Source organism: Halichoerus grypus, chromosome 13 (assembly GCF_964656455.1).
Source record: "Halichoerus grypus chromosome 13, mHalGry1.hap1.1, whole genome shotgun sequence".
In the NCBI taxonomy this organism is placed as follows: domain Eukaryota; kingdom Metazoa; phylum Chordata; class Mammalia; order Carnivora; family Phocidae; genus Halichoerus; species Halichoerus grypus.
In genome coordinates this window covers 26,858,186-26,875,019 of record NC_135724.1, presented here as the reverse complement: position 1 = coordinate 26,875,019, position 16,834 = coordinate 26,858,186, and the positions used below count along the sequence as shown (strand labels likewise).

At 49.7% G+C, this 16,834-nt stretch overlaps 1 protein-coding gene across 3 annotated transcripts in view; it reads right to left on the bottom strand.

Annotated features, from left to right (window-relative positions):
- LOXHD1 (lipoxygenase homology PLAT domains 1) overlaps window positions 1-16,834 on the bottom strand; it is a 149,691-nt gene that overhangs the window by 46,465 nt on the left and 86,392 nt on the right. For 2 of the 3 annotated variants that reach the window (XM_078060123.1, XM_078060124.1), the window contains exons 19-25: window positions 15,798-16,272; window positions 15,152-15,306; window positions 12,843-12,976; window positions 7,538-7,704; window positions 6,644-6,748; window positions 3,825-3,953; window positions 2,580-2,744 (exon numbers count right to left, since the gene is read on the bottom strand). In XM_078060123.1, the coding sequence (XP_077916249.1) occupies window positions 2,580-2,744; window positions 3,825-3,953; window positions 6,644-6,748; window positions 7,538-7,704; window positions 12,843-12,976; window positions 15,152-15,306; window positions 15,798-16,272 (1,330 nt within the window). The remainder of the gene's footprint in view (window positions 1-2,579; window positions 2,745-3,824; window positions 3,954-6,643; window positions 6,749-7,537; window positions 7,705-12,842; window positions 12,977-15,151; window positions 15,307-15,797; window positions 16,273-16,834) is intronic. The other variant, XM_078060125.1, reaches the window with a different exon arrangement.

The following is a 16,834-nucleotide window of genomic DNA, read 5'->3' as shown; positions in this document are numbered from 1 at the left end:
CTTTTCATTGGTTTATTACGACGGTCACTCTGCGGTCGAACTGCATTTGTAAGACCTATAGGGATGGTACTTGCCGTTCGTTGAGCACTCGCCCTGGCCAGACTCTCTACTGAGCGTTCTACCTTCCTCACCTACCGCCTTCACAATGACCTGTGGAGGAGGTATCATTATACTTTAGAGATGAGGAAAGCAAGGCTCAGAGAGGTAAAGTAACTTGCCCCAGGTCATACGGCTGCTCAGAGGCGGAACTCTAACTTGAGCCCCGGCTTGTCTGACCCCTAAATCCTGTGTGGTCAACCTCTAGGGGTGCTGTTGTCCTGAACTGGAGGTGAGTACTGACTGCTCCTACCCTACAAGTCCCAGGGCCTTTGGCCTAGGGAGGTGACCGCAGTCCCCACAGTGGCCTGGACAGGGCCCTCACCAAGGTTAAGGAAAAACACAGGCCATCGCAATAATGGAGGCAACTTCCTTGGCGTCCTTTTGGGTGTGTCCATGGTCTAAGGCCCAGGAGGCCTTGAGCAGAGAAGATTGCAATGGACTTGAGCTTTCCTGAGACTAGCTGGCAGTGGGAGAAGCCCTGGAAATATCTACACAGAAAGAGCCCACCGTTCGTCCCTCATCGCTCTAGGCCTGGGCTCCGATGTGTTCCCTGGTCTCTAGTTCTGCCTCCGCCATTGAGGAGCTGTGTGTCCTTGGGCAAATGGATGTACTTCTCTGGGCCTTTTTCTTTGTCTATAAAATGAGAGGGCTTAACAGAATTTAGTTTTCAGATGGTTTAACTGAAATTAATTTTCAGTGGAATATTTTTGTGCAATTCTTAAAAATACCTTTAGGAAGAATGTTCAGGAAAAAAAAAACACTTGACTTTTTAAAGCCGAGGAGCTACTGTGGATGGCATGAACTGGGGAGCTGTTCCCTCTCATCCTTTCCCCTCCCCCACCAGCGGCCCTGAGACACCCTCCCCCGCCCTGGCTTTGATACCAGCAATTCTCAGATCACAGGCTTAAGGCTGAGGTGCCTCTCTGCCCTAACGTGGCATGATTCTGACCTTTAAGGCTTCATGCTATGTGGTGCCTATAAGTTCAGACCATCACAATGGTCCCTTTCCTAATGGACCACCTGTCCTGTGCAGGCCGCACATTTCAGTCGGTCCAGAAGCAGAGCCATCTTGCTCTGTTCTTCTGGATTCACGTGTAGTGGGCAGCCTTGATGAACTGCCAAATCTAGTTCTAAGCCTTCTAGGCCTGAGAATGACACCTGGCCACCACTCCTGGGACTGCAGCTCCCCAGCCCCTGGAGCTTCCTGGCTTTGGGCCCTCAAGACCTTTCCCAAACAAGAAAACAGGTTCTGAGCAGCAGATCCTCCCCTCTGGGCACCTGCCTGGTGAAAACCGCCCTTGGAAGCTGCCTGCATAGCTCTCCAGTCCGAAAGGCAAACCTCTACTGCATTTTATTTATTACTTGATTGATTGATTGATAAATGTGAGTCTAAGACAAAGGGCAAATGGGCTTGCTTTCATATCAGGCTAGAACTGAATATATTCAAGGTCAGGCCATACAGATCAGAGCAAGGCCCGTCCTAGGGCATGAAGAGAGAAATGGCTACTTGTGTCAGGAAGTGTCCAACCCAGCACTGTTGTCAGGTCTGCGTACATCTGTCAGGTCAGTGTGTCTGTCCCAGACCGGAGGCGGCTCCTGGGGACAGTGGCTAGAGCCAGGGTTTGCTTTGTATATGCAGAGATTTTACTGGAGGGAAATGTCACTTTCTTTTGGGCTTTTGACCAGAAAATATCTCGATGGATCAGGTCTTTTCCAGTTGAATTGCTTTAGGCAAAAAAAAAAAAAAAAAAAAATCACTGATTCATACCATGTAATTATGAGCCGTTTGGGGGAAATCTTTTGGTATAGCTAATTATTTGGTTAGGAAAAAAACTGTATTCTGTGGGTTTGGTTCTGATGTTAGCATATTCAGACAGATTTTTATAGTTTGGTTGATTCCAGCTTGATTCTCAGCACCTAGTATGTACCAAACATGCAAATAAACATTGAATACATACTTTCCGATAACACTGGAAAGGAAATGTCAGAACTTGACCAAATTGTTCCCCTTCCTCCTTTCCTTTGGCTGGTAAAAGGAATTACATTGATCATCTTTTCAAGTTCTTTTTTCCCCCCAGTCAGGATAAAATCTGATAGCGGTGATTTCTTTGTCCTATTACTGACTAGACTGAAGATGGGTGACGGGGCTGATAATGACCTCTCACAGTTTAGACTTTGATCTTTCTTCCCTTTGGGGTCTTACAAGGAAAGCGAGCCCCAGAGAGGTGAGGCTCTCTGCCTGTTGTCACCAGCTGGTTTGGGGTGGAGCCTGGACTAAGTCCCATATTTCCATACCCTGGATCCAAGACGCTACCCACAGCCCACAGAGGGCCCAGGGAATTTGGGAGAGGAGCGAGAGACCCAAATCTCCAAGGTGGGGCCTGGCCCAGGTCAGGGCTGGAGGAGGGGCTGGGACCAAGTTGGAGTGGTGGGCGACGGGGTGTGGGAGGAGGGCCAGCCTTGCCGCACGCGCTTCCTACATGGTGTGTACAGCCTCGTCTGCAGCTCCGCGTGGAAGAGGTCCCTGACGATGGCTCCATCGTCCTCATTCTTCGCCAGCCAGCGGCCACAGGGGAATGTCATGCACTTTCCAAGAGATGGGGCGTCCACCTCTACCCAGTCTACAAACCAGCCTGGAGCCTTGCCTGGAGAGAAGGAGACACAGAACCCACCAAGGAGCTCCACACACATGGGTCACTGTGGGCAAGTTCAGGGACTCCAAACTTTGTCCCCCGCCCCATGGTTGACTTGTATGGCTGTACCACGCACAAGCCATTCCTGTCGCCGACAGCTTTGCTAGAATGACTCCTGTTCAGATGTACACCCAGCTGAAGGCTGAAGCTGGGTCACACTCCAGCCTGCTGTCAGTGAAATTAGCAAGAGCACAGGAGCCTGGAGAAGAGGTGACAGGTGACAGCAAGCACACTGTCCAGGGTGGAAGACACTCTAAAGAGGGAGCTCAGAGATGCCAGAGAGAGCCTGTGTTAACAAAGATTTCATAATTCCACCCAGCGGCAAGGATGACAGTCTGAGCTCCCTGGCTCCCGTTTGGGGTGCATGAAGGGAAGGGAAATTTGTGAAGGACTGATGGTCTTCCCTGGAAAGATGAGTGATTGGGCTTAAAGAGGAAGTGGGAGCTGAGCAGAGAACTCTGTCTCTCCATCCCAGGGGCCAGCAAGAGTGCCTCCTTCCTTAGGCTTAAAATACTTAGTGAAAAGACCAAGAAAACAAGTCCTACTTTACTAAGAGAGACCAAATTTTGGCTGTAGTGTCAGTGGGTTCTGGGAAGAATTGACTAGATCAGTAGTTCTCAAAGCAGAGTCCAGCAGCCTCAGCATCATGTGTGAGAAATATAAATGCTCGGGCCCCACCTTAGACCTACTGAATCAACGCCTGTGTGGGTGAGGCCCAGAAATCTATGTTTAACAAACCCCCAAGGTGGCTCTGTTGCTCACTGAAGTCAGAGAACCATTGAGCTAGATTGGGGATTCTCAAATGTGGCCGTACAAAGAAATAATGGACGGTAGGGGTTTGGGGAAATCACTGGGGTCCAGGCCCCAGCTCAGGGGCCAATTAGACCAGAATCTCTGTGTGCAGCCAGGGACTGAGGAAGGGACTGAGGAAGCTGTGTCACCATGGAAGGCAGATGACATCCAAGTTTCCTGAACATTCTTTCCCAGACACCCACAGGGACCTGTAAGGACAGAGGGGGAGGGAAGCCAGACCTGTGTTATCATGACCAATCCTGACTTTCCACAGATCTCCCAGGTCCAGCGTCTCCACTGTGAAGATTTCGATGCTGTCCCTTTCAAACTTGTCACTGTTGGTCTTGGAGGATTTCAGGAGGGTCATTCCTGCCAACCAAATGGCCCCCACATGATTGGCTGGGCCTGAGACCTTCAAATCTAGTCTGACTGCCCCTTTTAGCCCCTCCTCATAATGACCAAATTTTTCTGACTTTCATAAAATTTAGACCTTGCAAGTACTATCCAACAGGCACCTTTGCATATTTAGTGCATATTTAGCAAGTGGGGGGTGGTGTCCTTTTATTGAGCTTTGTAATTAATCTTCAAGGTATGTATTTTTATTTCCAGTTTGTACCTAAAGAACAGGAGACACACCAAGAGGTCTTATTCAAGACCCCAGGAGAGAGTGGTGGGGCCCTAAGTCAGTGTCAGCTCTGTTTCCACACTCCTCATGTTTCTCTACATGGGGAGGAAGCCAGTGACAAAACCACCCTCCCCATGCTCCCTGGGGCATCAGGGACATCCTTGAACAGAAGGAGAAAGCTGGCAGAAGTCATAGAGAACAGATCAGTCACTGTTTGGACTGGGAGGCCCTTCACTATGGTTTCAAAAGGTAAACAGAGTGATGCTTCCGGGAAGGTCCCAGGAAATGGTAGAGTTTCAGAAAGGCCTAGAGCAAGAATGACCAAAGGATCCGGCACCATTACCTAAGGAGAGGACACTGAAGGGAAGATGATTCATATGGCTTCCAAATACTTCTAGGGTGGTAGACATAGCAATGAGGACAGGAGAGAGGACCGGGGGCTCTCTGCCCCTGGAGTACAATAGGACTGACTTAGTAAGATTTAGGAAGAATCTCTAAAGGAACCAAAGTTCACAATCCAGGTAGACAAGTCACCTCATGTGGAGATTTTTTTTAAAAAAAGATTTATTTATTTATTTGAGAGAGAGAGAGAAAGGGAGAGAGAGTGCAAGTGGGGGGAGGGGCAGTGGGGGAGAGAGTCTCCAGCAGACTCCCTGCTGAGTGTGGAGCCCAATGCGGACTCAATCCCAGACCCTGAAATCATGACCTGAGCCGAAATTAACAGTTGGATGCTAACCAACTAAGCCATGCAGGCGCCCCTCACATGGAGATTTTTAAGAAAAAGGAAACTGCCTTTCTCCAATAGGGCTGGTTGCATGTAATCTGTCAAGTGTGTGAGGCATGCAAGAATACACAACAGGAAAAGGTCAGTCTCTTCCATGAACAGTGCTGAGAAAACTGGAATTAATGTGGACACTTATCTTCCACCATACACAAAAGTCAACTCAAAATGGATTACAGATTTAAATATAAGACTTGAAACTGTAAAACTCATAGAAGAAAACATAGGGGAAAAGCTTCATGACATCGGTCTTCGCAATGATTTCATGGATATGACATCAAAAGCATTAGGCAACAAAAGTAAAACAAGTGGGATTGAATCAAACTAAAAAGTTTCTGCACAACAAAGGAAACAATCAACAGAATGAAAAAGCAACTTACAGAATAGGAGAAAATATTTGCAAACCGTATTCTGATAAGGATTTCATTACCACAGTATCCTACAATTCAATAACAAAGAGCTAATAACCCCATTTTTTAAAATGGGCTAAGGACTTAAATGGACATTTCTCCAAAGAAGACATACAAATGGCCAACAGTATATGAACAAAATGTTCATTGTCACCAAACTTCAGGGAAATGCAAATCAGAACCACAATGAGATCTCATCTCACACCTATCAGGATGGCTACCATCAAAAATCAAAAGACAGGGCGCCTGGGTGGCTCAGTTGGTTAAGCGACTGCCTTCAGCTCAGGTCATGATCCTGGAGTCCCGGGATCGAGTCCCACATCGGGCTCCCTGCTCAGCAGGGAGTCTGCTTCTCCCTCTGACCCTCCTCCCTCTCATGCTCTCTGTCTCTCATTCTCTCTCTCGCAAATAAATAAAATCTTAAAAAAAAAAAAAATTGCTAAAAAATCAAAAGACAGCAATTGGTGAGGATGTGAAGAAACTGGAACCCTTGTACACAGTTGGTGGGAATGCAAAATGGTGTAGTTGCTATGGAAAATAGTACAAAAGAGCCTAAAAAAATTAAAAATAGAACTACCATATGATCCAGCAATCCCACTTCTGGGTATATATCCAAAAGAATTGAAATCAGGATCTTGAAAAGATATTAGCACTCCTGTGTTCATTACAGCACTATTAACAATAGCTAAGATGTGGAAAAAACCTAACGGTCCATTAACTGATGAGCAGATAGAAAAAACTGTGATATATCCATATAATGGAATACTATTCGGCCTTAAAAAAGAAGGAAGTTCTCCAATATGCAACAATGTGGATGGTCCTTGAGGACATTACACTGAGTGAAATAAGCCAGGCACAGAAAGACAAATATAGCATGATCCCTCTTATACAAAGTATCCAAAATAGTCAAATTCATAAAATCAAAGACTGGAATGGTGGTTACCAGGAGCTGGGGAGAGGAGAAGATGGGGAGTTATTAATCAACAAGTGTACTTTCAGTTTAGTAAGATTAATGAGCTCCAGAGATCTGCTGTAGTCAACAGTGATGCATTATACATTTAAAATTTGTTAAGAGGATAGATCTCATGTTAAGTGTTCTTCCCACAGTAAAATAAAGTAAAACAATAAAGGGGAATTCTTGCAAAACAGGCGTGACCAGGATTTCCTTGGAAAGTTCTGCTGACTCTCCTTATCTCCTTGGGGAGGAATGTGGGTGAGCCTCGGCCCTGCATTGCTTACTTACCAGTGTTGTCTTGTGTGCCAAAGAGCGTGATGAAGACGTTGGCATCTGTGCCCGCGTTCTTCTTGTCCCCAGTTTTTACGGTCACTGAGAATGTGGTAGATTTGTCTGCCAGGAGAGGAGTGTGGAGAAGTGAGTGGTAGGTTGCCCCTCCCATGGAGGGAGGAGGGAGAAAACATACTGAGTACGTTTCTACATTCATGTTGACCATTTCTATGAATTGCTTTACTTGCAGCATGTGTTGTTCTGCAGTTGCCTTTAGTCTGGAAACTTGCTCAAGGCAGAGGTGAGGTCTCCCCCACCTCCAGGTCACACAGGAAGCTCTCAATCAACAGAGGTGTAGGATGCTTAGGGGAGACGGGCTCATCAGCCAGGAGCCTGGTCTGACTTCTCCAGGTTGGGAGGAGTTTTAGGGATGCAAGTTTCAAGGAAGGGAAGCATCTCAGAATTCTTGAAAGTTCATTCTTTCCCTTGACAAAAATGTATTGAGAGCTTATAATGTGCCTGGAGGGGAGGACACAAAACTAAATCAGAGCCAGCTACAACTATTCTATTCTATTCTATTCTATTCTATTCTATTCTATTCTATTCTATTCTATTCTATTCTAATTCTATTCTATTCTATTCTATCATATCCTATCCAATCCCATTTCACTCCATTCCTGACAGTAACTCCGTGCTAAGCCATGTACTTTACACCGAGCCTTATGCTAGACATGTGCAAACATGTCTTGTCACCTCCCCACTCTTGCCATGGAGGAATGAGAAGGCAGTATGGACACTGCCAGAGGAGGAGTTGCCCAGAGCCCACAGGGAAAGGGAAGATGGAGACCGAGGATGGGGGAGAGGCAGAAGGGAAGGATGCTGGAGGGAAGAACCAGCTCTAGTTTAGGAAACCTTTCTGCTCCAGGGCCAGGTTGTTGAGGGGGTTGCTGTCACCCCCTCCCCCACCCTCCTCATCCTGGTTTGGCAGCACATAGGACTCGTCCACTGGCAGTAGCTCCCGGGACAGCTGGCCATCATCCTCCTCCACAGCCAGCCAGCGTTGGCATGGAAAGTAGTACCTGTGGGGTGGGGAATAAGATAAGGTTGGGGACGTCTCTTTGGAAAGGTTTCATGAAGGACCAGTCCTGGGTGGCAAACTGAGAGGCCCTCAGGGGCCCAGACACTCCCCTGTCTGCCCCCCTCCCAAAAGCATGGCCCTCCCATCCTACCTAGCCTAGGGATTACCCTATGAGAGTCACTTGCCTGGAGCAGACAACAGATATGAGGACAAGGTTTGAAGATACCCCATTGAAAATGGCTGTGTAACAGTGCCTGGAGCGTATCAAACCCCGCCTCAGGGTTGTGTTGGAGGTATCTAGAAGAAGAGCTTTCAGGGACTATACCAGAATGAATCTGGTAGCCAAAGCTACTTTGGCAGAGAATATTGTACACAGTAGGTGTTCAATACCTAAGGGCTGAATAAATGGATTTTAATGGAATGATACCCAGTTATGCTTCTGGAAGGTACAGAGAGTGTGGCTAAGGAGCAGGCACAGCAGAAAGCTGGCAGCATCTAGGGAAGGGAGGTCCAAGTTAGACTCCTCAGGACTGAAGCCGAGCCCGTGAAATGGAGACACCTAGATAAAGAGAAGGGGGCGGGGCAGGGATCACAGAGGTAGCAACATGGGGTAATTAAGGACTCACCTCTGGAGCCATACTGGGTTTGAATCCTGGCTCTGTCACTTAACAGTCCTGTGACCTTGAGCAAGTTTCTTTACCTCTCTGTGTTAGGGTTGCCAGATTTAGCCAATAAAATCACAGGACTCCTAGTTAAATTTGAATTTCAGAGAAGCAATGAATAATATTTTAGCAGAAGTATGTCCTATCCAATATTTGGGGCATACTTAAACTAACACATTATTCACTGCTTCTCTGGAATTCAATAACTGGCCATTCTGTATTTTATCTGGTAACCACACTCTGTGCTTTAGTTTACCATTCTGTAAAATGAGGATCGTATTGCTTATTTCAAAGTTGTCACGAGGATTATGTGAGTTAAACATTTTAAAGTGCTCATAAAAACGTCCGGCTCTTGGTAAGAATTTGCTAATACTATTGCTGTTGTTATTCTTATTATTGTACTTCCCTTTGGTTCTCTTCTGCCCATGTGTGCGATCTCTGGAGGCTGTGGGCTGGACAGCTCCCCTTGGGCGCCCAAGCTCCCAGAACAGCTCAGAGGGTCGGGGAATACAGCCAGCCCATCTGTAAACTGGGGCCATTCCACCCCATCTCCACCCCTTCCTGCCAGTCTGGATGCCGAAGTCTGGAGTCTGGAGAGGAGGAAGCAGTGTGGGCTGAGGGTCTCACCTCTGTCGGAGCCCCATGTTCCCCAATAGACATTATAGACTCCCAAGGCCAACATGCTAGCGGAGGAGAACCTGAGACCACTACCTCAGCCCGTGGGCTCACACCGGGTACAGAGGGGCAATTCTGTGTTCATGGACATGGATTCAAAGGGTGGAAGAGCTCGACCAAGGGTGATAGAGACTAAATTGCAGTTAAATTAGTGTTTAAGTGAAAAATGCATATTGTTCCACGTCCCAGTCTTTAAATTATGAACGGGAAAGTTACATTTTTATTCAACCAATTAACCTATGAATAATAGGCTTTAGCTCTAAATTAGGGCCAATTAAAGGAGAGACAGAAATAAAGAAAGGAGTGGGGTTGGAGCAGAGGCAGAGACAATGAGAGTGGGAAGCTAGCGCAGAACAAGGACAGAGGGAGAAGGAGACACAAAGAAGGAGTGGGAGACTGATCCCGGGAGAGAGAAACAAGTCAGACAGACGGAAGGGGTAAGGCACAAGCCCGCCCACACCTGCCAAGCACGTGCAAGTGCAGGGACCCAGAGGCTGGCTTTCACGGAGTGCCCTCCCCACTGCCCCTGAGATTCTGCGCTGGGACCTCGAAGCCCCTCAGCACCACCACCGGCTGCAGGAGCCCCTCGGCCCGGCTTCTGCGCCTCCCACATCACACCCACCATTCAGCAGATTGAGCGCCCTTTGTTCCAAGCCCCAAACATCAAGGTTTGTGAAGGCCCATCTGAAATGCCGCCTCAGACCGAGGAGCACCCCGACACCCCCCACCGCAAAGCCCCCCTCTCCCTGAACCCCCTCGGCAGTTGGGGGCGCCACCCTGAGACGCTCTGCCTTGCAGCCCCCATGGCCCCATGAGCTCCTTCACAATCCTGCACACGCCCATTCCTGCCTCGCTGTGTGGCTGCTTTTACAGGCTGCCCGGCTGGATCCGCACTGCCAAGGCAGAGGAGCCCGTGCCGCCTTCCGCTGGGGGCCAGGAGCGGCACCGGGCCCTCACACGGGTCATCTCAGTTAGTCCTCATCACAACTTTGTGAGGGAGTTTTATTACGCCCATTGCAGGGATGGGAGAACTGAGGCTCAGAAGCCCCCTCACCGCCAAGGCCACACACGTCAAGCGTGGAAGAGACAGGAATTGGACCTAAAACATCTGCCTCCTAGACCATCACAGTTTCTGGCTCTTCAAGGGCAGAGTCGGAATCAGCCACCTGACCCTCAGCACTTCGCATGCCATGTGTTTGCTGAATGAATCAATGAATCAATACATCAAACGTAATTTTTATTCGTAAGTTGACTTAGTATTTGTGGTATGTCTATTGTGCACAGGCCCTCTTCTAGATACTGGGGAGGACACTGCAGGGAACAAAACAGATGAAGTCATTAGCTTAGGCAGGGACCTTATATTCAGTTATAGGGAGAGGAATGACGATGAGATACTGCATTTGAGGGGCACCTGGGTAGCTCAGATGGTTAAGCGTCTGCCTTCGGCTCAGGTCATGATCTCAGGGTCCTGGGATTGGGCCCTGCATTGTGCTTCCTGCTCAGTGGGGAGTCTGCTTCTCCCTCTCTCTCTGCTTCTCCCCTCTGCTTGTGCACTCTTCTTCTCTCTCAAATGAATAATGAATAAATAAAATATTAAAAAAAAATACTACAGTTGATGGTAGGTCAAATGATATGTGAGGTGGAGAAAAAGAAAGAGAGGAAAAGAAATAAAAGTTCCAAAGGGGGTTGGGACCTTGATGAGCAGATGACACCTGAGCAGAGACCTCACCTAGAGAAAGTATGAGAGTGAGCCACTGTGGGAAGGAGTACCAGGGAGAGGGGACAGCATATGCAAAGGCCCTGAGGTGGGATCATGACCATCAGGTTCAAGGAACAGCAAGGAGTGAGCAAGATGGAGATCAGGACCAAGAGTTAAGGAGGGGGCATGGGGCAGGCCACTGGAAGTGCTCTGGCTCTTACTCAGAGTGAATGGGAGCCTCTGTAGGTTATTAAGCAGAGGAGGAACACGTCTCTGCAGGCTGGACTGCCATAGACACAGGAGGGCCGCGGTGCAGCAGAGGGACCAGGCAGGAGCCTTTGACCAGGGCTGGAGAAGATGGAGAGAAGGAGTCTGGCTCACACCACCAAGACAGGATGGCGATGGAGGGAGAGGAGATGAGGAAGCCAGGAGTGGAGGAGGGAAGAAAAAGAGAGACAGAGGGAAGAAGATGAGTAAAGAGAAGATACCATTCACCAGAGTGATAAAAATACAAAATATTTGGGCATAAACTTAATAAGACTAGAAAATTGTGTAGCATTGCTGGGATACTACAAGGAACAGTTGGATAAATGGAAATGCATACCTAGGGGCAGCACTTTATTCTAAATATATAATTGTCCACACATACATTTAATGGCATAACAATCAAAATTCCAACAGGATTTTTTTTTCAAATCAATGTGTTGATTTGAAAAGGTAAGAAAAGCTAGTATTTTTTAAAGAATAATGGAAGAGGAGAGTAATATGCTGAGTGAACTAAGTCTTATCAGAGAAAGACAATTACCCTATGGTTTCACTCATATGTGGGATATAAGAAACAGGGCAGAGGAAGGTGGGGGAAGGGAGGGAAAACTGAATCAGAGAGGGAGACAAACCATGAGACTCTTAACTATGGGAAACAAACTGAGGGTTGCTGGAGGGGGGTGGGTGGGGGATGGGGTAACTGGGTGACAGGCAGGGTAGAGTTGGGAGATGGGGTGAGCCCCATCACCCGCTGCCCTGCACAGAGGGGGACCCAAGAACAGGGCGTGCTCCGAGAGATACCAGATCGCAGGCCAAGAAGTGAAGTCAACACATACTTACTGGGTGCCCACTATATTCCAGGCACCGGCAGGCCCCCCGCAGAGCCATAACCCGCTCAGGATCTTGCCTGCTTTCCTCTCTACCTCCTTCCACACCTCCCTACCACACCTCGGGCCTTCTTCCATGTCTATTGTCCCCTGGCCCCTTTTGCTCAAGAGGCAATGGGGCGTAATGGTGGAAACACACCAGATTCATCATTGATGATCTGGAGTTCTGGTCTTGGCTCCGGCATGAATTGGCTCTAGGGCTGTGGCTTCACTTCCTTGGGGCATGATTCCCTCACCTGTCAGGGGGACAATGTCCCCTTCCCAACCTAGCTCCTGGTGGTCGCTGGGAATCTGGAACAGGGGCCTGCAAACTATGGCCTGGTGGCCAAATCTGGCCTGCTCACCTGTTTATGTACATCCCAGAAGCTAAGCATGAATTTTACATTTTTAAATGGTTGAAAAAAATCTAAGGAACAGTATTACTTTGTGATATGTGAAAATTACATGAAATTGAAGTTTCAGTGTTCATGAATCCAGTTTTACTGGAACACAGCCACATCCATCCAGTTAGGTATCACCTATGGCTGCCTCCCTGTTGCAAAGGCAAATAGATCAACTGAGACAGAGACCAAATGGTCCCAAAACCTAAAATATTTATTCTCTGGCCTTTACAGAAAAAGTCTGCTTACTCCTGGTCTAGAACATTAAAACAATGGCACCGGAAGCCACTTTGTATGAGGAGGGACGGATGGGTGACTAAGTCCGGGTATGGAGAATGGCAGAGACAGGAAACGTGACCTTCTGAACTGATGGATCTCAAGAACCAGAGGGAAGGACCTACCAGACTGTCCCCTGACAGGGCAGTGCTCCCCAGGGGGCTGCCCAGTAAGAAGGAAGAGAGGGAGGCAATGCCCACCCAGCTGCCCCACCCCCACCCTTAGCCCTTTTTCCAGGATTGTCTCAGAGGCAGCCACGGCCCTCCCCCCCACCCCCCGCCCCAAGCCCCACTCACGTGATCTCGTTGTTCATGTCCGTGATGTCTATTCTGTCCAGGAACCAGCCTGGTCTGTTGCCTGAGTTGTCATGGCGAATCCGGATCTTGGTCAGAGCCCCCAGGTCAACAGCATAGATGGTGAAGGTGTCAGTCTGGGAAGGGCCAGGGAAGCACTAAGAGGGATGGCGCCCCCCTCAGCGCGCGCGCACACACACACACACACACACACACACACACAGTACCTCCACCACACACACAGTCTGGCCATCAGCCTCACCTTCCCAGGACCTAGGGCAGCCTGAGGCCAGCTCGGGCAAAATGCAGCCGGCTGACTGGTGGATGGTCTGCACTGTTGCATTTTTACCCTGCCCCCACCAGGGGTCTTCTCACTCTCGCTGTGTCCCAAATGGTGGAGGGAGGAGGGAGAGGGCCATGAAGGTGACTGAGGGGCACAGGAGAAGGCAGGTTGGCTGGCCGCCCGCATTTGTGTTATGGGATGTGTGCGTGTGTGTGTGTGTGTAGGGCCATTGTTGGGTGTGTGCTGAAACTCCGAGCTAAGTGTGCACCTGTGTGCATAAACCCCTTCAACCACACATTTTGATTAAGCACCTGGGATGAGCCAAAGTGCAAATCCAAAGTGATTTACAGAATTCAAAGTGTAAATCCAAAGTAATTCACGGAAACAGGAGACTTGCCCTTGCTCAGCACATAGGTGGGAAGACAATGTGTACAACATGAGTGTGTGTACATGCCCTGCAGGAGGCGGGCGGCCTCAGGACCTGGTAAGTGAATGGGATTCTTCTCGGCTATAACTTTTTAAACTCTTTATATTGAAGTCTACAGAAAACTTGCAGAAACAGTACGATGAAATTTTGCAAGCCTTTCCCCTAGATTTCGCAACATTTGCTTGCCCTGTCTCTTTTGCTCATTGTCTATTTTTTTCTGAATCATGTTAAAGTAAGTGGCAGATACCATGATTCTTCACCTCTGAAGTCTTCAGCAGAGCTTTCCCCAAAACAGGGGATTCTCATATAATCACAGGACAATTACCAAATTCAGGAAACATAACATTGACACAATATTACTATCTAACATGTAAATCTGTAGGCAAATTTCATCCAGCATGCCAGTTATGCCCTCTCTAGCGGTTTTCTTCCAATCTGGGATCATAGTGGCTATTATTTTTTTTTAATTTTTATTTATTTGACAGAGAGAGAGAGCGAGAGCAGGAACACAAGCAGGGGGAGTGGGAGAGGGAGAAGCAGGCTTCTCGCTGAGCAGGGAGCCCGATGCGGGGCTCAAACCCAGGACCCTGGGATCATGACCTGAGCCGAAGGCAGACACTTAATGACTGAGCCACCCAGGAGCCCCGTGACTATAATTTTTAAAGGAAAGTATCAAAACATGAAATAAGCCCTAATCCTCAACTCATGGCAAGGGAGTGTTGGAAGAGAAGGCAGACAGTCTCTGAAGTACATCAGAGGAGCCCACGGGTACTTTCGTGGGTTTGGTTTCTTTCTTTTCTTCCTCTGTGTGGAGGAGGGAACGTGGCTTTGAGATCAGGGGCAGGAACGAGAAAGGTGACACAGGACAGTCTTCCAGCCAGAGCATACTGTAAAATCTGGAAGGACAAAGAGGACAGCTGGGTTTTTCACACTTTTCCCACTATACCTGGAAGAGGGGCATGCGTGCATTTCTTTCAACGCTCAGAAGCCTTTGTGGCTCCCACCACAGTAGGCAGGACGCGGGCCAGGCTTCTCAACCTTCTTTCAAGGCTCTCATGCCCCACTCGCCTTCATCGGGCTCATCAAGCTTCCCAGGGGCAGTGCCCACCCCGGCTCAGCACTAACACAGCGCAGCGGGAGGATTCATTGTCCTCGAGCTGGCCTTCCACATTTCCAGCCCACATCTTTGTCCTGCGGTACCATTCCTGGGGACACCTGTCACTGTCATCCTTAGACGTCTATACCACAGTCCCCCGCCATGGCCCAGGGTACAGCTCTCCTTCCTACCATGTTTTCCCCAAAGCGCCGTCAGCACTTCCTCCTTGAACCCCTGCTCTGGCCACTCATCACCTGAGCTTCTGCTACCTCTACTAGCTCTGGTTAGTTCCCGCAGGCTTCACGGTGCTTGACGCCCCCCTCACGGGCCTTTCTTATGGCTCCCCGCACAAAGCGCTGGTGCCTACAGAGACGCCACTCCCATGATATCTGGGTGGACTGGACAAAGCACCCTGCTGGACATCGTGCTGTTGGGGGCCAGGGGGTGGCCTCGGGAATCAGCAGTCTCCACCACCTGCCCAAGGGCCAGAGAGCCCGCACTCTTACCTGTCCCTGCTCAAACTTGTTCGGCTTGTCTGACTTCTTCAGGGGCCGCTCGCCTGTGTCTCCATACTCCTCACCGTAAATGGTCAGGTAGACGTTGGCATCGGTGCCAGCCTTGGGCACGTTCCCTGTGATCACCTGGACCTCATAGGTGTTGGCTGGGAACAGAGAAAAATGCAGCGTTGAGGATACCACCACTCAGGGTGGATCTGAGGCTCAGCCTCTCAGATGCAGCCAGCTCACGGGAGCGGGAAGGACCCACGGATTCATCTGCACCTGCACTAGCCTGGAACTAAACCTATCCCTCCTCCCCACTCAAGACTTTCCTTTGCCATGAAGCCCAAGGAGGCTGGGAGTCATGGGAAAATGCCTTCAGCAGCCCTCCTACCTCATGCCCCACTGGGAGCCATAGTGAACTATATCCAGGCTTCTCCTGGAGTCCCGAACCCCTCCTGAGAGCCGCAGGACAGGGGCAGAGCTAAGCCCACACAGAGGCTTGTCTATGGTGGGTGTTCAGACACAGGTCAGGAGACCTATTTGGGAACCATGATGGGTGCCCCCCTCTGGGGCCGCCATGTGATGGGAAAGCTACACACCCCCCTTCACCAGGCCCCCTTCAGGGGCCGGGCTGACCCCTCCCCAGGCTTACGCTCAGGACCCGGCCGGCCTGCCGGCACCAGCTCCACGGCCAGTTCATTGTCCTCCTTGCCCCGGGCCAGCCAGCGGTGGGCTTCGAACTTGTACTCCTCAATCACCTCCTGCATCCCTGGCCCGAACTCGTCCTCTTCCTCCTCCTCCTCCTCCGTCTCCTCCTCCTCCTCCTCCGAAGAGGACTCCTCCGATGAGGTCTCCTCCTCCTCATCCCCCTCCTCCTCCTCGTCACTGCCCTTCTTCTTCTTCTTCTTTTTCCTCTGCAGCTTGGCCTTCAGCCACTCCTTCTTGAGCAGCTGCCGCAGCTTGTCCTTCTCCTTCTTCTTCCGGGCCTCCTCCTCGGGCGTGAGGTCCACCTCCCGCACCACCAGCTGTCGCAGCCACAGCGTGTCCACGAACCAGCTGGGTCCGAAGCCTTCGCCCGTGTGCCCCAGCCGGATCTTGAAGACCTCACCCACGTCCTCCGCCTCCAGCTGTGCAAAGCGCAGGGCTGTGGCTGGGGCGGCCCCTGGCGTCCTCCCCCCCTCCCCTGCGGAGTCCAGCATGGGCCTGTGTGCGGAGCTGCAGGGTGGTGAGGCTCCGAGGCCTAGGGCCTCCAGCCCAGAAGCTTCCACCAACTCCCTCTCTCCGGCCACATTCAGCCTGGTTGCTGCACCAGCCTTCCAGGACCTCTTGTAGGCCCCACCCTCCACCCGAACCTATTTCCTTCTAACCCCAGGCGATGGTCAGGATGGTGACCCTTTCTGTCTCTTCCCCTTCTCCCCTACCCCACGTACGCACATGTACGCACATACACGTGCACATCACACTCATTCCTGTTACTCTTGGTTCCGGAGCTTTCTTCATGCATTCCCCTCACCCAGATGCCTTGATTCCCTCCTCTACCTCCAAGTAAAAGCTATTCATCCCATTTTCTGAGCTTTATTACTACTTTCCTTTTTAGTTTGTGCTTCTCTGCATTCTCTTTCCAAAGTTATTTTTTTTTTATCATGAATCACATATAACTTTTGAAATAAGCAAGAAAAAAAGTGTTAT